At 44.7% G+C, this 26399-nt stretch overlaps 1 protein-coding gene across 1 annotated transcript; it reads right to left on the reverse strand.

Moving 5' to 3' along the window:
• Positions 1-1107: 1107 nt before the first annotated feature.
• CRABP1 (cellular retinoic acid binding protein 1) lies at positions 1108-14863 on the reverse strand. The gene is made up of 4 exons (XM_081839402.1): positions 14546-14863; positions 9495-9673; positions 6000-6113; positions 1108-1472 (listed from the first exon to the last, which is right to left on the reverse strand). Exons 1-4 carry the CDS (start codon positions 14613-14615, stop codon positions 1422-1424), a joined length of 414 nt encoding a protein of 137 aa, XP_081695528.1. The 5' UTR covers positions 14616-14863; the 3' UTR covers positions 1108-1421.
• Positions 14864-26399: the final 11536 nt, after the last annotated feature.

A 26399-nucleotide genomic window follows, 5' to 3' on the forward strand; every position in this document is an offset into this window, starting at 1 on the left:
CGTTGGTGGGCTGCAGGTTCCCAACCCTGTTTCCATCCAAGGCACAATTAGCTTGGCATTAGATGGGGGGATGGCTGCTGTCAGAGATGCCTCTGAAATGGGGAAGTAGGCCGCTTCATGGTAGGTCTGTCAATGATGTTGGCTGTGATAGCTCCCTGGACGTAGGAGGCTCAAGTCAGTGATGAGAGATGTTGCCTTCCTTGCTTGTGGGTTTCCAGGAGGAATCTGATTGGACACTCTTTGGGTCAAGGATGCTTGACCAGAGGGACATTCAATCTGACCCAGCTGGGCTATGATAAGCTACTCTGGACTCTCGTTTGGGGTAGAGCATGCCTGAAGTGTTGCAGAGCCAAAGAGTTTGGAGGAGCCCAAGGTAAACCTAGGGATGGGAAGCCTGTGGCCATCCAGATGTTGCTGCACTACAGCTCCCATCATCCCTGAGCCCTGGCCCTGCTGGCTGGGGTTGATGGGAGTTGTAGTCCCCACTGGAAGGATGTGTGGATCCAGAATTGGCCTCCACAGTCACGGACTCATTGTTAAAACCGTGTTTATGGAAGGCAATCTTACTCAGCTACGAGTAATCGCCAAAGAAGAAGAGTCCAGCAGCATCTGGAGGTTTCCACATTGGCACCCTTTGCTCTAAGGTGCCACCAGCCTCTCTATTGATAAAGCCCTGCAGAGTTCACTCTGGAAGTTTTCATTGCTGGAGGGAACTGAAAGCCTTCGGACAAGAGACAGACCTTGGCTCAGTGGCAGAGCATGTGCTTGGCATGCAGAAGGCCCCATGTTCAATCCCCAGCATCTCCAGGTAGGGCTGGGGAAAAGCCCAGCCTGAAACTCTGGCGAGCAGCTGCCAGTCAGAGTAGGCAATGCTGATCCTAGGGAAACCATTGGCCTGACTCAGTCTAAGAGCTTCCTAGGACTGATCAGTTCATTTTCTTGCTCAGAAACCCTGCAGGTTTGAGGGGTCTCCAGCTCAAGGAGAGGCCTGAGCCTTTGGGCCACCCTCATCCACAATTGCCACGGCATCCCGTTGGCTAGCTGGAATGCTGTGCTCCTTGTGCTGAGGGAAAAGAAAGGAGGGGAACCCTTTCAAAGCATTGGGCATTATGTTCAATAAATTTAATTACTGCTCAAATCATACAAATTTGTAAACTACAAAACACAAAGTAAAAGAATGGAAAGGAGATGAGGAGCACACAGAGAGACACAATTCTAATGGGACTAGGGTTTGTAATCAGAGTGAAAAGCCCAAGGCATGGGCTGGTCGACTGGGATTCAAGATGACATGTATGGTCACGTACGAGGCTGCTCTGTAGGCCACACACAGGGATGTTTACTGCACAGGATTTCTCTCACACAACATCTGCTTGTTAATCCATCTCTTCATCCCCCACCCGCTCGATGGTGGCTGGTACTTTTCACTCTCTTACGTAAATTCTTGTGCATACGACATCATCCGCACCAAAAGTCTGGAGGGGAACAGAAAAAGAGACACTTCCAAGCAAATCAGACAGCAGAAAGGGTGCAAAACTCCCTCTGTTGCCAGGAAGTGGCAGGGTGTTGCTCTCTTGCTTTGAGTAGTGACATGGATTGGGCCCAGAGGGACTGGGGCACAAGGATAGGCAAGAGCAATGAGGAAAAGGGGGGTCTGCTCAGAAAGGACAAGGAATGATCGCATCATCATTGTCTGCTCCCCATTAGAAAAACACAAGCACTTTTCACCAAATGCTAGGTAAAGGTAAAGGACCCCTGACAGTGAAGTCTAGTTGCGAACGACTCTGGGGTTGCGGCACTCATTCGAACCGCCAATCTTCTGATCAGCAAGCCCAAGAGGCTCAGTGGTTTAGACCACAGAGCCACCCGCGTCACTAAATGCTACACCCATGTTAATACTGAGCTAACCCATAGAATTAGGACCTCTTAGAGAGATCTGACTAACACCTGGGTTTAATGGGCAGTATTCAACTTAAGTTTTACTCAGAGTAGACCAATTGCAATTAATGAAGATGGCTAGGTTGGGTCCATTAATTTAAGTAGGGTGACTGAGTAAAATTTAGTTGAATGCCACCCAGAATTTTCAGGCATGGACCAGCTACTACTGTGTTTTTCTCAGTCATCTTGAGGGCAACTTGAAACCTCCTTCCTCCTCCCTTTATTTCTTTCTGTCTTTCATAGAAAAATAATGCTGCTGTGAAAACACAGCACTACAACAATATCAGTGAAAGCATCAACAGCATATTAGCAAACTTGTTAAAAACAAGTGCAAACCCCCAAGGCCTCTCTGAAGAGCACAGTTTTTAAAAGGAAGCAGGGAAGATTCCCACTTGGCAAGGAGTTCCACAGGGCAGAACCTGCCACATGAAAGACTCGGCCCCTGACAAGGGCCCACTGAAGTCAGGTGCCTGTAAAACGACCATTGGAAGTTCTTAAGATTGGCTAGATGCCAGCACACTCCATGGCTGCTACATCAAGAAGAGTTCTCAGGGACCCCGAAGCCAACACCCTATTTTGTAATGTTTTGAGTGACCTAATAAAGGTATTGCATTGATGTGGATCTGGGATAACGTGTTGCCTGAATATGGATTTTTCAATTTGCCAGCATGGCTACTTCTGCTTTTTATATCATCCTTAAGATTGTTGGGGGTGGGTGGGGGTGGAAATGTTCAAGGAATTAGGGTTGGGCTCGGCTGAGACAAAGTCTGAAAAGTCACAGCCACTGGAGATCAAAGCTTCTAAACTGTGTGTTGAACCTTCTCACCAGCCGCGTTCAATTTCACAATTCTGCAATGCCATTTATAAAAATGTTCACTCATTCATCCGTGCCCCACAGCTCACTGGCTTTAATCAGCTGAGGCATGTTTTTTTTCCCCTCAGGGAGAGAGAGAGGAGGGGGCTTACGAATCTTTCTTTCAAACTGCTCAAAAGCCTCTGGATTTGGATGATAATTGATTTGGAGATACCTTTCTTCCCCCTTGGTGTGATCTGTGAACTATGCAAAATTTGTCTTCAGGCTGCTTTCATCAGGAAAGTAAAGGATGAGAAGAGGGTCCTCAGTGAAAATGATGGTTCTACCAAAATTTTTCTTTTTGTTTCAGACTATACCCATCTGTATTTCAACTGAGAATTTTTTTAAAAGGCAAAAGATGATAGTAAACTTTGTACACCAGGGTAAAAGACCCAGATTACAATTAGCTGTGATCTATCTGCAGTCTGGGGTGGGGGTAGGGAGCTTGCTCTACCTCATTTATAAAAATGTCATATTCAAAATGCAATTAGAATAATACACAACACAAATGAGAAACTATGGCAGCAAATGGAGTTTGATAGAAATATATAGAGTACTGAGTCTACCGTGTTTAATACATAATAAAAACATTTTTGATTCTCTAATAAATCCATGCACAAAGTCAGCTCTGAAAGCAAGAAGATGTGGGCACCTCCACATCTCTCCATTGATACCTTTTGTACTGCACCCAATTTTGATACAACAGGAAAAGACTGTTACTGTATTCAGAAATGGAGAGAGAAAGACCTTTATTGACTAATTTATTTATTTGAAAATGCTTCAGCTAATAAACAACGAGAAAAATGGGAACGGCTTTATAGTCAATGAATAAAGTATTTCATATCAAACCAAAATTAAAGCGCATACCACAAGACCTTTAACATCCTTTGATTTTTTTTATTTTATATATGTATGTATGTATGTATACTCTATCAAATAATTAATGAGTTAGCAATTGGAGGATGCAACTCCGTGAAACAACAAAGGGAATCTGATCCAGGGATAGAGATTGCAGAGGTGGATTGGTATAATTTGTGGGCTAAATCAGTTTCAACTTGGATACATTTAAATTACTACACCATTACGGTGTAGTTATATTAATAAAACTACCCCACCATTGTGCTGGAGAGGCTGCAATAGTATAGGTACAACACTTCACATGTGGTGGATGTGTGAACACAGAAAGCCCTCCTGGCAGAGGGGATTTACAGAAATAAGCTGTAACATGTGGAATGTACTTCAAGTTTGGGATTGTTAACTATTTTTAAAAGGGCAATCTTAACTTTGTTATGAAGAACTAATTATTTTTCTTTTAATAGCGGCACGCCTACTAGAGGCACAGAATTGGAAAGGATTGAACCATCTCTGTATCTCTCATTATTGCTGTATTGTTAAAATTAACAAAGAAATTACATGCACTGAATAATACAAATTATGTAGACAATTGGCATTCTTTTATAAAACACCTTACTGATAACCCTGAAGAATAGCAACTACCCAAATCACAGATTGGACTTTGGCAAAATTTAACTAAATCGATCCATTCTGAAGGGAGAAGTGGGGAGAGTTGGGATTTTGTTTTTGTATTCCCCCCCCCCCCGCCTCTTTTTTGTGGTTGTTATATATTGGAAATTAATAAAACTATTTTTTTTAAAAATGAACTAACTCTGCAAAATTTGGCTTCAGGCTGCTTTCATCAGGAAAGTAAAGTCTGTGTGTGTAGTGGGTGGGGAAGGAGAACTTATTGGTAATTTATCTAAGGAAACATTCAGTATTCAAATACCTGGCAACCTGTGGTAGTTTCTTTCCTGTGAAAATGGGTCATAGTAGAGATTGGAGGGTGTGGGGGGGGGAGAATGTTCCAAAATCTGTGCCACTTGAGACCAGTTTACCTACAAGGTGGCCTTGCCCCCACATTTGCCCACTCAGCTGCTTCAGTCAATGGCATTAGCATTCCTGCAGGTGCTACATAATACCTGTTCCTGCGAATCTTTTATTGTGGCAGCGCCTACACATTGGAACTCCCTGCCTATTGATTTTAGGCAGGCACCTTCTCTGTATTCTTTTTGGCACTTGCCTGCTGATGCTTGTTTAGGTGCTTAGAAATGCTGGTGTGAATTTTAATGTTTTCATATTAAAACTTTTTGTATGTTTTATCGTTGTAAATTGCTCTTGTTTTTAGAGTAGATTGTTTTAAGGGTGTTTTTCTTTTCAGTCAAGTGGCATATAACTTTTATGAAATAAACAAATAAAAATCCGCAAAAACTCCCTCTCCCAAAGGTTTTAGATTTCTATGGCTGACACAGAAGTTGCAAGAGCAGAGCTTCCAAGGACCTTGGAGGTTCGCCTGAGTCCTTTTGCTCCTCCTCAACCACAGCATTTTTCTGATGCAGCACTTGTGGCGGGGTGTGTGTGTGTGTGTGTGTGTGTGTGTGTGTGTGTAGGCTGAGGTCCCTTTGGCTTTTACCAAAGACCAAACTTTGTCTGTCCTGTAAAACTCCCTGCCAGAAGTTGTCCAGCAGGAGTCAGCCCTGCTTTTCATTTTGGAATCTTTTATCAACAACTGTGCAGACAATTTTATTTATTTATTTATTTATTTATTTATTTATTTATTTATTTATTTGCAATCTAACTTTTTAACCAACCTCCCCCCCCCCCTTGCTGTATTTCTGATGTTTTTATGGCTGTTGTATTGTGTCTGAATGCTGTACTCTGCCTTGTTATATTTTTTATGAAAGTGAGGCTTGTAAATATTTTAAGTAAATAAATAAAGTGGAGGTTAGGACTGAAGATCTTGAGAGACATGATGGAGCCACTTCCAATGCAGAGGGTTCTGGGTCTGGTTTTTTAACAACAAAGGGTATTCTGTAGGTGAGGGGAGCGGGACTCCCGCCACTCCCTACTGGGCTGACCCTGGGTTTGGTGGGTCCCTTAGCAAAAGACTTTCATGTTAATTGCCCCCCCCCAAAAATGCAGTATTGCTCCAAGACATTATGATGCCCTTTCAATTTTGTTGGACTCCAACTTCCATTACCCCTGACCATTAGTCATGCTGGCTGGGGCTGATGGGAATTGGGGTCCCCCAGCATCTGGAGGGTCACACATTTCCCATCAGTGCATGAATACAACAGGGGAAAGGGGGCTTCTCTATGTACCAGGAAAGCCCACCCTTACCATCGAGACCCAACCCTGTAAAATTAAAATTTCTTACCAAAATCAGCTCCTCTCCGGCCAGTTCTCTCGTCCAGTATGTTTTGGGGCCTTCTCCCTCCAGAAGAGTTTGTTTGCAATAGATCTTGTTTTCAGTCTCCCAAGTGGCTAAACTCTGCAAGCAAAGAGTACCCCCCCACACACACACAATCCGCACATCCGGGGGGGGGGGAGGGATTATTTCATGTCAAGCCTAAAGAATCCAGATTAAACAGCATTGTCTTCTCAATCTTCATCTTGCCCCCATCAAAGTCTCAATGCTACCTTCCCTCACGGAAACTGGATGTCATCCATTTCATAGTTGCTCATTTGTGATGCCAAAACAGTTCTGCGGGCTTCCATCTGCTCAGTCAGAGAGTGACAGAGGCACCACTACCAGCTGAATGAAACAGATTTGGGGTGGGCTTGGGTTTGGTCTGATATGTTTGCAGGTGTGAAGGTCACCTGGCCAGGCCCACACCAGAGCAAGGGACCCACTGCCCATATCCTAGAGCTGTTCTTCCTCCTTGCTACGGTTCACCTGCGCTATGCATGCAGGTGAGAGTGAAAAGAGCAAGGAAAAGGCTTCACTTGCCAGAACTTCCCTTCCCAAGCAGTGCAGCAGATTGGTCACAGAGGGCACTCCTGATCCATTTAACTATTTTTTCCTTTGGTAGTGCAATTGGTAGGTGCATGGGGCCAAACTGGATTGGACCCCTCTACCCACCTGCTTGCCAGGGTAGGGTCCTAATCAGCCTTCCAAAACTATTCACACACTTATACACCCCAACCAAGGTGGAAATTGAGGAGGGGCAGAGCCCAGAAGAAGAGGCTTGGGGTCAGCTAGGAAGCCCCCAAGTGCAGCAGCCTGGAGATTGTCTTTCCCTGCCCTAAAGCCCACCAGTCACCTGACGCCACTCAAACCACTAGACAGCCAGCAATTCAAAGTGGTGGGTGCAGAGGGCTGGATAAACAGTCCCCCAAACCAGGCAAAATTTCTTTGTGTAAACAGCCGAAGCAGAGAAATGGTAGCAAATGGCCTCTTGTATGTCAGGATCCATGAGGAGCCATCCACTTTCCCTAACGGCTATTATTGTCACTATTTTGTACCTCTCAACTTGACTCCATGAAAGGCTAACACCAGAAGGAAAGGAATTTCTGATTAACAAACAAGAGACAACAATGGGAGGGGTGAGGCGGGGGGGGGGCTGGGGGTAGGAATGCCTTTGTCCTAATATTCATGGGACACTTTGCTGCTGAGGAAAGTAGAACAAAATGCAGGGTGGTGTGATCCAGGCTCATCAATTCAAGGCTATAAAAGATAACAGGATGTTCTCCCCCCCCCCCCGGCAACACAAAAGAGAAAGTGGGGCTGTGGGGACTTGCCTCCCCCAACAAAATATTTGAGGGGGCTGGCCCCCTCGAAGCTGACGTTCATTGCCATTCAAGTGCTGTGTCATGCCATCCATTATGTGGGGTGGACCTTACCTGGTCCCCACAATATTTTATTCAAGTTGGCACCCCTGAGTGACAAACAGATAAAACACATCCCGGCACAGCAAAATGTAGCAGCCTGAGGATGTAATACTTTTCTAGAATAAGAAATGCTCTGGACTGGAGAGATCCCAATCAGCAATGCCTTTATGGTCCTTAATTGCCCCTGGAATCAGGATGATCTCTCAGAAATCTGTCCCAACTCTCTAGGACCCATCTTATGTGGCTGATGGCAAGAGCTAGGAACCCCTGGTTTAGGGTTGGAAGGGACCTCAAGGGTCATCTTGTCCTCCCCCCAAGATGATGTTGATTGATTTGGGCAGCATAGTGTTGGACTTCTTGGCATCGGTCTGTCTCAAGAGGCAAAGGAGGGCATCTCCGAGGGTGAAGTCAAATTGCTGCCTTAGCAGCACTGAAGGTGGGGTGCAAGCCTGGGCAGGGTGTCTGGAGGTCCTGGACTGCCCAGATGACAAGACGCCACTCAGCTTTGCATATATGTCATCTTTCCTCCCAGGTGGTGTGCCTGGTTCTCCCCCTCTTCATTTGACCCCCACAATAACCCTGTGAGGTAGGTTAGCAAAGAGGCAGTGAACAGTCTCTACTAGTCTGCTGGGAACACGATTAATGCATTAGGCCCAGAAAATCACGTCAGCACCCCACAACTCAGAGTAAGCCCTGATGGAAAGAGCCAGAGCTTGTTTTCCACCTCTGAAAGCCAGCTCAGAATTGCATCTCTGTTTATACATTAATACATGACATTTGAGTCATAAAATCATAGATCTTGGGGTACCTCCCAACACTACAATTCTAAGGTGGGATTGTTGTTTGAGTGTCCTGCTGGGAGCTCAGCCTAACCTACATCACAGGGTTGTTGTGAGGGTAAAATGGGGAGTGGCAACAACCACGTATACCACCTTGAGGTCCTTGGAGGTAAGGTGGGATAAGAATGTGATAACGAATAAATGAATAGCAGAGTATCCTGCCTTCTGGGCAGTGGGCCCAACTCTGTGGAACTGCCTCCTGTTACAAATCAGGAAGGCATTGTCCCTGCTGAGTTCCAGATGTTCAGAGGAGGGCCGGCCCATCCTGTTTGTCCACCTGAGGCGAAAAGGGAATGTGCCCCCCCTCACCCCCACTTTTGTTGTCACCAGAATACACCCACACTTGCCAGGCTGTTCTGCAAGGCACTGCCGCTTGCCTTCTCTGCCCCAGGGGAGGGGAGATGAGCAGCAACACCCCAGGGGTTGGGCTCATCTGGTGCCTCTGCTGCCTGACAGAGGAGCTTCACACCCACCTCAGGGGTGGGCCAGCTCTGGTCAGGTGGAAATGGCTCGATTTCAGGTGGGTTTTGCCCTGTGACTATTGTTTCAGCATGTCTATTCTCTGAAGCTTTAACCTGTTTTAAATGGTGCGCTTTGCATGTTTTTTTTCTTACCTGCAAGCCGCTTTGAGTCCTAAAGGTAAAGGTAAAGGTACCCCTGCCCATACGGGCCAGTCTTGCCAGACTCTAGGGTTGTGTGCTCATCTCACTCTAGAGGCCGGGAGCCAGCGCTGTCCGCAGACACTTCCAGGTCACGTGGCCAGCGTGACAAGCTGCATCTGGCGAGCCAGCGCAGCACACGGAACGCCGTTTACCTTCCCGCTGGTAAGCGGTCCCTATTTATCTACTTGCACCCGGAGGTGCTTTCAAACTGCTAGGTTGGGAGGCGCTGGGACCGAACGACGGGAGCACACCCCACCGCGGGGATTCGAACCGCCGACCATGCGATCGGCAAGTCCTAGGCGCTGAGGTTTTACCCACAGCGCCACCTGCATCCCTAGGAGTCCTAGGCTGCTGCTAAATCAACCATTGAATAATCATTTGTGTTTTTAATAGTGTTTTTGATTGTTGCACACTGCCCTGAAGTTTTATGAGATGGTGGTATAGGAATACTTTTATAGTGAAATATATTGATAGAGTGGGGAAACAGAGTACAAAATCCTTAAATGAATAAGGCAGTAACACACAGCGGTTATTTATTACCCGACACTTCCTCCCGTCCACGGTTTCTTCCTCGAAGCTCTCGCCAACTTTGAAGTTGATCTCGGTGGTGCGGACGGTGGTGGAGGTCTTAATGTAGAACTGGTCCCCCTCCTGGCGGATCTCCACATGTGGTTTCGAGGCAGCAGCTACGGCTACTTTCCTGAGCATGGCGTTGACCCCTGGGCAAAAACCAAGGAGGAGGAACCATGATGCTGAACACAAAGTTAACTGCCGAAAGGACATAAGATGACCACAAAGAGCCTGCTGGGCCAGAAGGGCAACCCAGATGATCAAGGGTCTTGACAATGGTCGAGGGAGTTGGGTGTGTTTAGCTCAGAGGAGACTGAGAAGTGACAAGATAGCCGGCATCAAGAAAGAAAGTCAGAATAAAGACACCGAGTGATAAAGATAAATTCTTGAGAGACTACGGAGAAGACCTAGTGAAGGAAGCAGAACTTGGAGAAGAGCCAGCAGCATCAGGAAAAGGACTACTGGACGTGGCAAATTTATCGTTTGGACTACAGCCACCAACAGATGAAGAGCAACAATTGGGAGCAGTAGGAGGAGTAAGTAAATAATCTCATCATGGCTTTGCGACTACTGAGTTGGAACTGTAATGGCCTGAACATTCCTCGGAAGAGGAAGAACGTATTTCATATTTTACAGAAACAACAATTGGACTTGATTTGCTTGCAAGAGACACATGTGACAAGAGTACACAGAAAACTACTTATCAATAAAAAACTAGGACATGAATTTATCTCATCAGACAGAGTGAAAAAAAGAGGAGTGGTTATATATGCAAAGGACAGATTGATGCCGAAACAAATATTTAAAGATGAACAAGGAAGATACCTGGCAATCGAAATTCAGTTACAAGGTCAGAAATTTCTGATTTTAGGAATTTACGCACCAAATGAAGGCAAATCTGAATTCTTTAAAAAGCTACATGAGACTTTGTTGGATTACATGGACTCAAATATAATTTTGATGGGAGATATGAATGGAGTTGTATCTACAAACATGGACAAAGTGCAAAGACAAGTAATTTCTAAAGACAGAAGGTTACCAAAAACATTCTTTGAAATGACTGACAATATGGACTTAGTTGACATCTGGAGATTAAAAAATCCCCTTGAAAGAGAAGGAACCTTTTTCTCTGAAGCTAAAATGACCTGGACTAGAATTGACCAAATATGGGTTACTAGATAAAAAAAAGTAGAAATCTGCCCAAAGACTTGCTCCGACCACAATGCCGTGAAGATGGAAATGAATCAAACAACAGCTGGCACATTTAGATGGAGAATGAATGACTCTTTATTTAGAGATAAAGAATTTTGCAAAAAGGCCCAAAAAACACTAAGAGACTACTTTGAAATTAATATGAGGACAAATGTGGAAAAAAGAATAATCTGGGACGCAAGCAAAGCGGTTATGAGAGGTCTCTTGATACAACAAAATGCAATAAAGAAGAAAAGCCAAAATGAGAAAAAGGACAAGATTCTAGAAAAGATCAAAGAAGGAGAAAAGAAATTGAGATCAAAACCAAAGTCTCAGGAGATCTTGCGAGAAATTAAACTATATCAAATTCAATATATGGAACTGATGAATCAAGAAATAGAATGGAAAATCAAACAAATGAGACAGAAAACGTTTGAATCTGCTGGATTAATATGACAGCTAAAAATGTGAACTTGTTTAAAGACAACTATGAGAAATGTTGGAACCAAGTGAAAAAAGATTTAGAAATTTGGGCTAACTTGAAACTTTCTTTGTCTGGCCGAATAGCAGCAATTAAGATGAATGTATTGCCTAGAATGTTATTTTTGTTTCAAACATTGCAAATTGTTGACAAGATGGAGTGTTTCAAGGGATGGCAGCGAGACATTTCTAAATTTATCTGGCAGGGCAAAAAGCCCAGAATAAAATTTAAGATTTTAACTGACGCAAAGGAAAGGGGGGGATTTGCCCTGCCAGATTTGAAACTTTATTATGAATCAGCAGCTTTCTGCTGGTTGAAGGATTGGCTGCTTCTTAAAAACACAGACATTTTAGATTTGGAAGGTTTTAACAACTCTTTTGGGTGGCATGCATATTTGTGGTATGACAAAGTGAAGATTCATAAAGGCTTTAAAAGTCATATTGTCAGGAAAGCATTGTACAATGTGTGGATTAGATATAAAGACCTACTGGAGAACAAAACTCCAAGGTGGCTTTCATCAATGGAGGCGAAAGCTGTGAAAAGACTTAATATGGAGTCCACATGGCCGAAATATTGGGAAATTTTAGAACAGGAGGGTAGTAACTTTAAATTGAAGAGTTTTGAGAAACTAAAGGACAAAGTTAGAGATTGGCTTCACTATTATCAAATAATGGAGGTTTACAAGATGGATAAGAAAATTGGTTTCCAGGTGGAGAAATCTAAATTGGAAACAGAATTGTTAGAATCCAATACTAAGAACTTATCAAAAATGTATAACTTGCTGCTGAAATGGAATACGCAGGATGAAACTGTTAAATCAGCTATGATCATGTGGGCACAAGATATTGGTCACAATATTATGTTCGCTGACTGGGAAAGGTTGTGGACCACCGGCATGAAATTCACGGCGTGTAATGCCTTGAGAGAAAATATTATGAAAATGATATATAGGTGGTACATGACCCCAGTCAAGCTTGCAAAAATTAACCACTTGTCAGATAACAAATGTTGGAAATGCAAAGAGAATGAAGGTTCATTCTTTCACCTCTGGTGGACATGCCCAAGGATTAAGGCTTTCTGGGAAATGATATATAACGAAATGAAGAAGATGTTTAAATACACTTTCCTGAAGAAACCAGAGGCCTTCCTCCTGGGCATGGTTAGTCATGTGGTGTTAAAGAAGGATAGAACTTTTTTTTTATATGCTACAACAGCAGCAAGGATTCTCATTGCAAAGTATTGGAAGACATCAGACTTACCAACCCTGGAAGAATGGCAGATGAAGATGACAGATTATATGGGACTTGCAGAGATGACGGGCAGAATCCGAGACCAGGAGAAAGAGACAGTGGAAGAAGATTGGAAGAAATTTAAGGACTATCTTAATAAATACTATAAGATTAAGGAATGTTAGATTGATGTGGATTTAAAAATATGGGGGTTTTCAGAGATATTAGAGTATGAAAAGGAATGGAATTTGTTAAAAAAAATTGGGAAATAAGGGAATGGAGTTGCTGACGGGATAATGAAATTAGAATACAAAACGGTGAGGTATGAGGAAGTCGGGGAAATTAGGTTGAGAAAATAATTTTTGGAATTATACTTGTTGTTTTTTGTTTGTGTTTGTCTTTATTGTAATTGTTTTGTATTGGTATGTTTTACTGGAAAATTCAATAAATATTATTCAAAAAAAAAAAAAAAAAAAAAGATAGCCAGCCTCAAATATCTGAAGTCCTGTCACACAGAAGAAGAGCAAGCTTGTTTTCTCCTGCTCTGGAGGGGAGGACCCAAACCAATGGATTCAAATGACAAGGAAGGAGATCCCAACTGAACATCAGAAAGAACTTTCTGACAATAAAAGCTGTTTGACAATGGAATGGACTCCCTGGGAAAGTGGGGGGCTCTCCTTCCTTGGAGGTTTTCAAACAGGGGTTGGGGGCATCTGCTAGGAATTCTTTAGTTATGATTCCTGCATTGAAGGGGGTTGGACTAGATGGCCCTTGGCTGTTCCTTCCAACCCTACACAAAGGCCAGCCGGATGCCTCTCTGGGGGAAACCCACAAGAGCGCTCTCTCCTCCCCTGTGGTTTCCAGCAGCTGGTATCCAGAAGCACCGCTGCTTCCGACCCTGTCAGACCCCTGGTTCATCTTGCTCAGTACTGCATGCATTGACTGGCAGCAGCTCTCTGGGGTTCCAGGCAGGAAGTCTCTCCCCCCCCCCCTCTGGTGATGCTGGGGACTGAGCCTGCAAACTTCTGCCTGCCAGGCAGGTACTTTAAGGCTTAACTAGGGCCCTTCCCCAATGGCTTGCGAGCAGAGGCTGTGGACATGGGGGTTGGGGAAAGTGGGGATGGGGCAGACATGTAATTCAGTCCACCTGTTAAGGCCAACCGCCTTAATTCCCGAAACAATACAAGAACCACAACACAAGCAATCCTTGGGAATCTGCACTGTGGTTCTCTGGACTGGGGATTTGAACCTAAAGAGGTGGATCCCAGTGTCCCAGAGTGTGTAAAAAAGGCATGTATTCAGGTATCTAATATACAAAAAGGCACTGTATTAAGGGAAATTTCTTTGCAAGAATAGCATACAGTCATGAGTATACTAGGAGAAAGTCACAGTAAAAAAAGGATGAATTTTCAAGATGATTTTTTTTAAAAAAAATGTGGAAATGTGAAGTTAAGAGTGGAAAAACCGAGAGAAACAAAAATTGTCAGATCCGCCCATTCGCAGGAGTAAGTCTCAACGTGTTCATATAAACGTTGCAGGAACACAGGCTCAGCTTGCCCCCCCCCCCCTTTCTAAAACGATCCCCAAAGAGAGAGTGGGAGAGAGAATCCCCCCCGCGCTGATTTCCCCCCTGAGCCCCTCCCCGCGCTCATTTACTTGAGAGTAAGCCCCGGTGAGCCCAGCGGCGATCCTTCTGAGTGAACTCGCCTCAACCCACCGCGTTCACCTTCTACCTGGGAGTAAAGCCCCACGGGGCGTGGCAGCTACTCTCCCCGACCGGGGAGCGAGATAGTCCGGATCCGATGCCGCGCTCCCGGACGCGGGGAAACCCGGAACCCGGCGGCCACGAGGGACTCCCGAGGAAACGGGAGGATTCGGCCGCAATCTGGCGCGCGCTCCAGTCGCGTCCCGCTCTCCAATGCGCCGCTGACTCCCGTGTAAACGTGTGCACGAGGGTCCGCCTGCCCGGTGACCTGGGGGCGGTGTTTTGGGGGTGGGGGGAATGGGTGAGCCCCTCCGCCCCCTGGAGTCCCCCGGCCAAGCCTCTCCCGGCCCCCCGGCCCCTCCAAACGCTGCCGGAGCGCCGGGCGCAGCGGCCAAGGCTGCCCTTGCTTGCTCACCCAAGACTTTGAGGAGCTCGTCGAAATTCTCGCTGTTCTTCATCTTCCAAGTGCCGGAGAAGTTGGGCATCGCTGGGGAAGAAGCTGCCCCGGAGACCCGACGACGAAGGAGGGGAAGGGCAGGCGAGCGAGGCAGGCAGGCAGGCAGCGTCGGGCGCTTCTCTCTCTCTCTCTGTCCGTCTGTCTGTCTGTCTGAGTGTCTCCCTCTCTCTCTGCCTCCCTCTCTCTCTCCCTCTTCTGTGCAGGCACCTTGCGAGGTGGCCAAGTGTCTCTGCGCTTTCCCCGCCTCTCCGCTCTGCCTACCCCCCGCTCCCCCCCAGGGAGCCTCCCGTCCACCCATCCATCTGCCTCTTCTCTCCCCTCACCCCCCCATCCATCACCCATCTACCCACCCGCAGCCTTCCTCCTCCGTTCCCAGAAGCACCCACCCCATCCATCATCCCTTGCCCCTCGCCATTCGGGCAGCCAACCTGCGCGCGGGAGCTGCCGCCTGGGGGTTCCCCGAAAGGAGAGTCGCTTGCTCTTCTCCAGCACCGCCCCCCCCCCGCCAATCGTGGCTGCCTTTGCAGCTGGGAGCCGAGGGGAAGCCACTATCCAGGAGGGGCAGGAGAGGTGGGTGTCTGCCCTCCCCAAGGACTTGGACCATGGATGCCGAGAGATGCCACGAACTTCTTCGGCCTTTCCGCAGAGGAGAGGGCAAAGGGGGCTTCCTGGCCCTCGTGGCTCTGGGCCGCCTTGGCTGTCGGAAGCCTTGAGCGGATTCATATTCAGCGGGCTTTTCAACGTGTTTGTGGGAGGCTTGTTGTTTTGTTGTTTTCGTTTTAACTATTCACTTGTGTTTTAACTTTGTATTTTATTCTGTGAAGCGCCCTGAGATCTTGTGATGAAGGGGGGTGTATAAATAAAATAAAAGTAAAGGCAGTGTATACTTCTGAAAATCAGGTGCTGTGAATGGCGACTGTGGAGCTGCCCTTTCGCTCAGGTCCTGCTCCTTGGCCGGCTCTGATCCAGCAGGGCTCTTCCTATAGAAGGCTATAGGGGTGGATTGCCAAACCTACATTATCAGTTTATTGTTCTAGCCAAAGGCCATGACAAATACACAACACCAGTACTAATAAAACAACCTCGTAAGTGCTGCCTCCTGCATTGTTTTTGCTGTTGTTTTTGCAGCGTGTGCAGCACCAGAGTGACCTCCCCAGGCCACCAGACCCTCCCGCCAGCCTCACTGTCCAAAGGAAAGCAGAGCAAGATGTTGGGCACCCGCTTGGCTGCAGGAGTTGCTGGAAGGAAGCGTACAAGGCACCATCCAACCTTCTTAGGGACTCCACTCCAGATTTCACAGGGTTTACTCCTTAGGCTTTTCTTTTGCTGAAGATCTCCTGCCAAGCAGCAGGTGCAGATTTTTCCTTGGGTTTACTCCCAAAGCGTTTCTCATGAATGAGTATAGCTGCAAGGCAGCAGAGGTTTAGGATCAAAGTTTTCCTTCTGCCCCTCTCTTCCCTCTACAGCACGGGCAGAAACTGCCTGCTTGACCATTGGGTCCACCAATGGTCTCCTTCCATCAATCCCCTGGAGCCTGTCTTCACACACAAAGGAAGCCCCATCAGCTCCCCTGACCTGGATTAGCCAGCCAGTCAACGCTGTTTCCCAGGGTGTGGCTGCTGACAGCTTTAGGAGCCACAAGTGAGCTAAGTGCAGGGTAGGAGCCAAAGGTGGACAAACTACCCCAAGAATGAGCACAATGTCAGAGATACTGCCCGTCCCCTAACACACCCAAAAATATAGATCATGATATATCCATAATATGAGCCAACATCCAGAATGTAAGACAGAGGTTGCCAGAGACACCAACAAACTCAAATAAATAAAACCTCTGAACCACCACCACAATATATAGTGATTTTACCTAACTCCTTTTTCCTGTTGTTGTTTTTTCCAGTCAGTGCTTAGAGGGCCATTCTCTGTTATGAAGCTACTATTGTCACTCAAAAGAAAATGGACCATTTCTGCCAGGGTGTACCCGCTTGCTTGTGTGAACATAGGTTTCAGAAAGCAATCTCTTGGGTCAGGCTAACAGATGTTGAGTGATGTGTTCCACCTGAGGTTGACCACAAATGCAATGTCTGCCTGCATATGGAACCTTCTTGTAGCAACCATCCAAGACTGCAATAGGCATGACTTGGAAGCACAACTCAATAAAGGCATAAAGGAAGCAGCTGAGAGTTTGGTCAGATAACTAGCTCCAAAATACTCTCAATAATGGATAACATGGGGGAAAATTGATGTTTCTGTTTAGTTACAGGTTCCATCTGGATTCTATCCAGAAGAGCCAATACCTTAGTTGACATTTATTCAAGAGCAAGGCAGAGTTCAGTTATGGAAAGCAGTTATGGAAAGCTCCTATGGTTTTCTGTGCTTTGACTTTCACTGCCTCCGTATAACACTTCCCAGAGAGGCATTCATTAAAGAGTACACCCAGTTATTTAAATGAGTGAATTTATTCTATAGGCTGCTGATCCATGTCTGCCAAAAATGAAGAACTTTGTCATAGAGCAATTTATAGATAGGCTTTCCTGTTTACAGTATTTGCTGGACACCTCCAAAAGATTTTTGAGGTCCAATTGGGAAAGAGAGAAGAGCACTAAATCATCTGCACACATCAAGACTGAGATCTGTCTGTTCCTTATATGAGGTCCCAGAAAATACCAGAGCATTTTGCATGGACATTTCATCAACAAGTCAAGATTTACTACCTCTTTGAGCCAAATAGTTGTAATGCAGCATGAGAGAAGAACAAAGATGGCTCTAATTGGTTTTCTAAACATTGCTAACAGATTTGGGTGGAGAGGGAAATGAATTTCACAAAGAGAGGGTTTGCTTGAGCATAATATGAAGCAAGCATCAAAGGCCTAGTATCTGATAGAATCATGATTCCATGACTAATGAATGTCCTTATTGACCATAATGAAAGAGCCCCCCCCCCAATGGCCTGGCAATGCTTATCCCTGTTCATGCAGAACGCAAAAGCCGTTGACTGTGAAATTACCATTAATTAAATAGGACATCCTCTGAAAGTCAGAATATATGCAGAGATGATGGTGGCGGCGGCTGGGATACAGCAGAGCAACGCACAGGAAAAGGCAGTAATGAAGTCAGCAGGCAAGAAACATGTGCCAATCAGGCCTGGATCCATGACAGAGGGGAGACGTTAGTTGCTGACCCACAGCCAAATCTCCATGCTCTGTTCCACAGTGTTACAGGCCTCTCCTTTCTTTGGACCAATGCAGCAGCAACTGTCCAAACAACCTCCCAGTGCTAATGACTTGCAGAAGCTTGTTTTCTCTTAGGTTTTCTTCCCAGCTAGATTACTACAATGCACTCTTCCTGGGGCTGCCCTTGAAGAGCATTTTTTATAACATACTTAGATTTTCCTTATTGTAAACCTCTTCAAGATCTGTGGGTAGTAAGTATGAAAAGAAAGAAAGAAAGAAAGAAAGAAAGAAAGAAAGAAAGAAAGAAAGAAAGAAAGAAAGAAACTTTAGCCATAGCGGTTGATACCATTGTGCTGTCAATCAAGGATGGAACCGCTCCTCCCCCTTGGAAGTTTTGGCACAGAGAGCTGCTTTCTCCCTGTACCAACACTAGAAATGAGTAAAGCTGTCAATTTTGCGTTCTCTCTGTTTCTCATGTTTGAAATCTTAAGTTTGGTTCACATTTCCACATGAGCTTTTTTAAGTTCACTTGAAAATTCATCATCATTTTAGTGCAAATTTCTCCTGATTGCAGGTTTTTGTATGCAGTTCTGCCTACTATATGTATTTTTGCAAAGCATATTTACCTAACAGTTTGTAAAGGTAAAGGTACCCCTGCCCGTACGGGCCAGTCGTGTCCGACTCTAGGGTTGCGCACTCATCTCGCTCAAGAGGCCGGGAGCCGGCGCCATCCAAAGACACTTCTGGGTCACGTGGCCAGTGTGACGAAGCTGCTCTGGTGAGCCAGCACCAGCGCAGCACACGGAAACGCCGTTTACCTTCCCGCTATAAAGCGGTACCTTTTTATCTACTTGCATTTAGGGGTGCTTTCGAACTGCTAGGTGGGCAGAAGCAGGGACCGAGCAATGGGAGCTCACCCCGTTGCGGGGATTCGAACCGCCGACCATACGATCGGCAAGTCCTAGGCACTGAGGTTTTACCCACAGCGCCACCTGCATCCCTAACAGTTATAACAGTTATAACAGTACCTAACAGTTATATGTCCCCTAATATAATGATTGTCTCTCTATTATTTTCACTAAAAGGGCCCACTTTTACCCCTAGTATATGCATTTTTATACTCATTACTTGGCTGGAGAAAGGCATTGCAAAAGTGCAGATTTTGCAGGATTTTGTTTGGGAAGGTGCAAATTAGGTTGATTTGCTTTTATATGTGAACTGGATCAAGTTCCTTTCTCACTACTCCCCCCACCTCTAACCAATGCATTGAGCCATTCTTCAGGAGCGTGAGGACATTTATCTAATTTTTAGCTATATCTTTATCAAGATGCCCACTGTTGGATACTGGTCTCTCTGAGGGACACCAAATGGCCTCCCTTCCACTTTCCCTAGGAACACTCTGCTTTCCACAAATTATCCCTTCCCTGCCATTCTTTATTCACCTGAATCCCCTCAGGCCATCCTTTTCCTCCACAGATGGATCTCATCCATCTTCCCAAAAGTGTCTCAAAGACAAAGGAAAGGAGCATATGTACAGATGGAGCCAGGGACAGTCCATCATCCATCCAAATCAGCGGCCAATAATGGGACCCCAAGTATCCCCCTGTGTCTATTGACTGACCGTCCTGGAATTGCCAAAGATGGCTGTGTGCCCGTGTGCGTGCGTGCAGGAAGGGGAGGCAGGGTCAGAAGAAAACAGCATGTGTAAGTTATTAAGGTGCAAAGGCTGACGGGGGTGGGGTTTCTGGAGGAGAATTTTAATAAATAGCCTGTGACACAAATAAATTATACATGTGGAAAGCAAATGGCTGTTGTAAATTTAGCTGCCAAATTAAATTGACGGTGGGTCTCCCTACGTGACAATGGGTGAAATGTAACCCGATGGGAGAGGAAGGAAGAGCATAGCCACACTCATGCTTCATATGGTCTATTAGACACTCATTAAAATGTCACCGCATCATTAGGTTTTGCATTTGGGGCATCAGCCAGAGCAGGGGGCCCTGCGCTCAAAGCACCAGAGAAAGCGTTAGCTGACCCCGCCCAGAATCTGCAAATCTTCTTATGTGTGATCTTGTAAAGGTGATAATAATGAATAAATAAATTGCAATGCTTCTGCATATATTTTATACATCAGGAATGTTTTGTTCATCTGTTAAAAATGGCGCAAGGGGGAGAAGAAATCTCAGAGCGAGGGAGGCAGACCCTACTTTTTCATTTGGCTCAGATGATGCCAAATATGGTAATGCCCCTGCCCCCACCTTCCCATCTCCTCTTCCCGTAAGGAAAGAAGTGACCCCAGTATTCCTAAAACAAATCCATGAGGAAATGGGACCATTCTGCTGCCTCCTTCAGGGCTGGGGGAACATAAAGGACACTGTCTTATGTTTAAATGGAACTGACTACCCTTAATGCTGTGCCTTGAGACTTCCCAAAATTGACTGGAAGGTTGCAGGCAAGGAGGAGGGGAGGGGAGGAAGGAAGGTGACTCGTGTCTCTCTTTTCCAATGTGCAACATCCTACTCTGATCTTGCATATGGTTCACTGGTCACAAAACACATTCAAGGGACATCTGTGGAAAAGAACATCACCCAAATGCCCCAGTTTCCCCCTTTTGTTTGCAAAGCACATTTCCCCCATTCTTATTTTCTGTTTGTTTGTTTTATTTTCATTATTAACCCTTCCATTTGATGTCATAAATAACCACACAGAGAGAAAGAGAGAGAAAACGAAAAAGAACAAATTGCATCCTCTCGTTTCCAGATTCGCAACACAATCCTATGCATGTTTACTCAGGGGCTAAGTCCCACCGTGTTCATTGAGGCTTTCATCCAGGAACATGTACAGAGGACGGCAGCCTTGGAGTGGGATTCCATTTGCCTCTTTCCTGCAGTTCACCAGGCCAAAGCTCTGGGCTTGCAGCGGGCCATTTAGGCTGCAGCATTGCCTGGCTGAGCATGCTGCCAGCTGACCCTCCCATAGGAACAAAAAATGAACCCAGACTACTAGCAGGTGGTGGAGAAATGTGAATAAGTTTGCATCCAAAGGCCAACCTACCTAATCCATACGTTCAGAAAAAGACATGCAGACTACAGCACATACATACATCAAACCTCACACTCCTCTGAATTTTGTGTGTACAAAAATGCTCAGACTAGGTGTGCATGAAAATGCATATATTTGAGAAGATAACATTTGAGAAGATAAAGATTATAGATGGGGAAATAGCTTTGCTATTTGGACAAATATAGCTTCGCTATATTAGACAAATCTGCATATAAAAGCATGTAGATTACAGGAAGTTAGCACTAAAATGCTGATGAATTTTCATGAGTGCTTTTAATGAGGATGAGGGTGATAATGATAATAATGAACCCAAACTGATTTGGAAATGTGGGGAAGGAAGGCTTAAGATTAGGAAAATGAGAAATGATGAGAAACTGGAAGGGGCTGATTCATCTATCCATGCAGACCATCCCTGGACTCTGGACTGTGTGAAAGGAAGCGTGATCTTGCACTCTCTGGAAATATGAATAAGTGCTAACAAAAATCTTAAGTGCCCTGAGAATGAGGTGGAAACATGGAATCCACTTTTCTAGGGGAAGAAAAATTTGCAGACTATGCTAGGACAGGTTTCTTCAAGGAGGTCCAGGTGGTGTACAGGCAAGGCTAAGAAGCAGCGACTGGCCCAAGTTCACCTCAGGTGAGCTTCCTTGCTGAGTAGGGATTCGAATCCTGGTCTCCCAGGTCAAAGCCCAACGCTCTAACCATTATACTGCACTTCTTCCTTCAATATCCCTGAAGACATTTAGTTAAGTAGGTAGGAGCAGAACTGCACGGGTGAGTGGTGTCCCTAGGGGGCTGCTAAGAGGCAAAGGGGTAGCAGGAGGGCTGGAGGTATAAATGACTACCAGGCTTTGAAAAGCTGGTGTCCATGGGGCAAGTTCATCAGTTTTTTTGAATTAATTCAACTGAATAGATTTATTTGGATTTTGAATCAATATGCAATTGTTAGTGTTTGGAATTTCATGGTGTTATTATGTTCCTTAGTGGGTCATGCAACATGCTATTCTGGTTCATGTTTTTTATAGGATAGGGGAGTGGGCACAGGGATTGAGTTTATGGAACCAAAGGAGGAGTGGCCCCAAAATATTTGAGAACAACTGAAGGTCAAACAACGAAAACCACCTTTATACCATAGTATTATTTACTGAATTTATATACCACCCTATACGCATAGGTCTCAGGGTGGTTCACAACGTAAAGTACAATGTAAAAAGGACAAGGTACATAATAAAAATAATTAAAACAGTTAACAATACTAATATATACAAAAGCCCCCAAAACCATTCCCCAGCAAACCCCCTAAATAACAGTACCCCAGCCCACAAATACCAGACTCTCCAAGTCTCCCTGTTTTCCAGGGACGGCCCTGATTTAGAGAAGCAGTCCCGGTTTCTGATTTGATCCTGGAATGTCCCACTTTTCCTTAGGATGTCCTTATTTTTATTGGAGAAATGTTGGAGGGTATGGAGTTATCTGACCTCCAAGCTATCTGAAGGCAATCCTGTATAGGGAAGTTTTTTTAAAATGTTTAATGTGAAATCCAGATACAAAATCCAAATTAACATATAACATTTAACAACAATTTAAAACAACCCCATCTCCAATAAAACAACACCCCCCATCCCACCCCCAAAGGGCAGCCCCCAAAGGGACAACTCCTTCGGGGCAGCCCCAACCTTGGGCAGGCAGGCAGGCAGGCAGGCAGGCAGGTGTTTCCAATGCTGGCTACCCGCCCAGGGTGTTGGTTCCTGCCCTACTTGCACAGCTGCAGGCAGGTCCTGGTCTGGAAGTCCACTTGAGGCCACAGGTCCAGCAGGTGGGGGGTGCGGAGATGGAGATCAGATCAAGTGCTGGAAATCTTTGCAGGCCCTCTTGGAGGAAACTGATTTTCTAGATGCATTTCAATCAGGATTTAGGTCCAGTTTTAGTGCAGAAACTGCTTTGGTCATCCTATTTGGTGACCTTTGTCAGGAGAGAAAGAGGGGAAACGTGCCCTTGTTAATTCTCCTTGAGCTCTCAGTGGCTTTCAATACCATCGACCATGGTATCCTTCTCGAGTGACACTCCAAACAAGGGGTGGGTGCCTTTAGGTGCCAGGCAAAAACATTCCTCTTCTCGGACTTCCGGTCGGCGCCAGCGTCTTAATGGCGGTCCTTGCTTTGAGCTCCGAAGCAGGACTGCTCCGTGAGTTCGGGTCTAACCCGCTACGGCGAGCGGGGGACCCCTAAAATCACAGGCGCAGAAGCCTGTGAACAAGGAGATTCGGTGGGCACCTTTGCACCCCCCGGTATTGCGAAGGAGTCTTTTTAAAGGCTCCGGAGCGGCATCGGGTGTGAGTGCGGTGCTGAGGATCGTAACCCAGCTCGCGGAGCGAAGCCGCGTCGCCATTGACGGAGAGCGCCGATTCCTTCCTGAAATTACCGATTGGCAACAAAACCTGTGAGTAGGAACTGTAAAATATTTGAATGGGATTCTTTTTAAGAAGATTCGGCTGAAAACGGGAAAGGCAAAAATTAAGGAAGTCAGCCTCCCGGAACTGCACGATTAACGCAGCAATGAAAAGAGCTAGCTGTATTTAAAGGGAACATTTTGCTTGAACTTTGCTAAAACCCGACATTGAAAGGATCTTCCCCCCACGGAGCGGGAGTAGGGGGGAAGGAAAAATTGGCTTAAATTTAACCCGCTAGAAGAAGAAAGTTGTGAACGGGAAACTCTCCGCTGTCGATACCTTTGATCAGGTTGCCTGAGCGGTGAGCACCTAGAAACGAACTGTCAAAAAGAGAGGACTGTGGATACAAAGTAAGACTACATTTGAAACATAATAACGGGACTTTACTTGGCAGATTCAGATTTTAAATGGCAACAAAGTAGGACTATGGATTGGATTTTATTTACTTTGGGACATTGTATGGCTACTTGCTTCCCTGTTTCTTTGTTATTCCTGCTTGGATACAATTTCCCCCTCTAGAGGATTAAAAGAGAGACTGCAGTACTGAGGTAAAGAACTGGGATTTTCCACTTGCAATTTTCCTGTGAGAACGACCTTGAGTTATGAGCACGCCACTGGATGAAATATCAACAAGAAGCAAAACAAAGCAAGCTCAAAAGCAGGCTCAGAAAAGAAGCTCTATATCAGGAGCAGCAGCTGGACAAGAAAAAGTAACAACAGCATCAATGGATTCTATGACACAGGCACTGCTCAAAATAAACCAATCTTTAGAAGTACTCACTAAGCAATCTACAGAGAACTCCAAGAAATTGACAGAATTGACAACAAGATTGGATTTGAACACAACGACAATATCATCTAATACAGAGTCTATAAATCGTTTAATACAAGAAAGCACGGAAACAAGGAAAATAGCTGAGACTGCTAAAACTACTGCCGAGGAAACCAAAGGAAAATTTGCACCTATTGCAAAGAAGGTACATGAACATGATGCATCTTTGGCCCTTATGGAATTGGAGAGGAAAGGTAAGAATCCGAAACTGAGACTGGTACCGGAGGAGGAAGAGGGCAACCTTGGGGAATTTCTCACAGATAAATTTCAAGAATTTTGGACTGATGAATTAGAAGGAGAAGAAGATGAATTTGTAATAACTACAGCTTTCCGGATTGGCAGGAAGCAAGGCAAGAAACCAAGGGACTGCTTAATCACCTTGAGATCCAAGGAAGAAAGAGATAAAATATTGAACCTACACTTCCAGAAGGCATTGATTATTAAAAATTCTCAAATACAGATTTTTAAAGATATTCCTAAATATTTTTTGGAGGTGAGGACTCAATTTAAAGATTTAGTGGATTTGCTGAAACAAAACAACACTCCATTCAGGTGGGAGTTCCCACAAGGGTTGTCCTTTAACTTTAAAGGGAAGAAAATTAAAATAAAAACAATCCAAGATAAGGAACATTTTCTGGAGAGAAATTTTGAAGATTTTCAGAAAGGAACTGTGAGTGAGAGAGAAATACCGGATATTGCAAACCTATCATTTGGACTGACCCCAGCACCGACCGATCAGGAACAAGAACTTGGAGCAGTCGGTGGAAAAGATACCCAGTAACAAAAATGTCTCTGCAACTTCTGAGTTGGAACTGCAATGGTCTTAACCACCCCCGAAAAAGGACTCAAGTGTTTCATATATTAAAGAAAGAGCAATTAGATATAATATGTTTGCAAGAAACTCATATTGCCAGAATACATAGAAAACTTTTGACAAATAAGAGATTAGGACTGGAATTTATTTCCTCAGATAAAGTTAAGAAAAGAGGAGTGGTGATTTATGTTAAGGAAAAATGGGAACCAAAAATGATTTTCAAGGATGAACAAGGAAGATTTCTGGCAGTGGAAATTCAGATGCAAGGAGAAAACATTTTGATTGTAGGAATTTATGCACCTAATGAGGGGAAGGCTGAGTTCTTCAAGAAGTTGCATGAGACACTAACGGATTTTATGGACTATAAAATTATAATGATGGGCGATATGAATGGAGTCGTCTCCACAAACATGGACAAAGCTCAAAGACAAGTAATTTCTAAGGATGGGAGACTACCAAAGACTTTTTTTGAACTGACTGATACAATGGACTTGGTTGACATTTGGAGAACAAGGAACCCTCTGGAAAGAGAGGGGACCTTCTTCTCTGAAGCAAAAATGACATGGACCAGAATTGACCAAATATGGATTTCTAGCAGTCTGGCACCAAGGGTTAAAAATACAGAAATCTGCCCAAAAACCTGCTCCGACCACAATGCAGTAAAGATGGAAATGAAATTGACAACAGCTGGAACCTTCAGATGGAGAATGAATGACACCCTTTTTAGAGATGAAGTAATTCTAAAAAAGGCCCAAAAAACTCCGAAAGATTACTTTGAAATAAATCTAGGAACAGATTTGGAAAGAAGAATAATATGGGACGCAAGTAAGGCTGTCATGCGTGGTTTTCTAATTCAACAAAATTCGATAAAAAGGAAACAACAGAATGAGAAGAAAGAAAAAATTTGGAAACAGATGAAAGAAGGAGAGAAGAAACTGAGGTCAAAACCAAAATCCCAGGAGATTTTAAGAGAAATAAAGTACTATCAGACCCAATATATGGAATTGATGAATCAAGAAATAGAATGGAAAATAAAACAAATGAGGCAAAAAACTTTTGAATCAGCTGACAAATGTGGGAAACTGCTGTCATGGCAATTGAAAAAGAGACAAAAGTTGAACACCGTGACGTCCCTTGAAGTAGAGGGAAAATTTTTAAACAAACCAAATGAAATTAGTAATTGTTTTCAAAGTTTCTTTAAGAAATTGTGTGCACAAGGGCCAAAAGATGAACAAGAGATAGAAGAATTTATTAAAAAATATGGACTATCAAAGATCTCGGAAAAAAATAAAAGGAGTTTAAATGAAAAAATTACGAACCAGGAAATTGAGGGTGCCATCCAGAATATGCAATTAGGAAAATCACCAGGGCCAGATGGACTGACGGCGAGATATTATAAAGCAATGAAGGAATGGCTAATACAACAATTGAAAGAAGTTTGTAACCAAATTTTGGAGGGAAAAAAGGCTCCCGAATCGTGGAAA

This window comes from Podarcis erhardii (genome assembly GCF_964252035.2).
Source record: "Podarcis erhardii genome assembly, chromosome: 14".
Taxonomy (NCBI): Eukaryota; Metazoa; Chordata; class Lepidosauria; order Squamata; family Lacertidae; genus Podarcis; species Podarcis erhardii.

Excerpts from the sequence above, each read along its gene's own strand:
- CRABP1 (XM_081839402.1), bottom strand. The coding sequence starts at position 14,615 with ATGCCCAACTTCTCCGGCACTTGGAAGATGAAGAACAGCGAGAATTTC. Across the intron at positions 6,114-9,494 it reads TGGACGGGAGGAAGTGTCGG|AGTTTAGCCACTTGGGAGAC; the intron begins GTAATAAATAAC and ends CTTTGCTTGCAG. Across the intron at positions 1,473-5,999 it reads CCGGAGAGGAGCTGATTTTG|ACTTTTGGTGCGGATGATGT; the intron begins GTAAGAAATTTT and ends GTTCCCCTCCAG.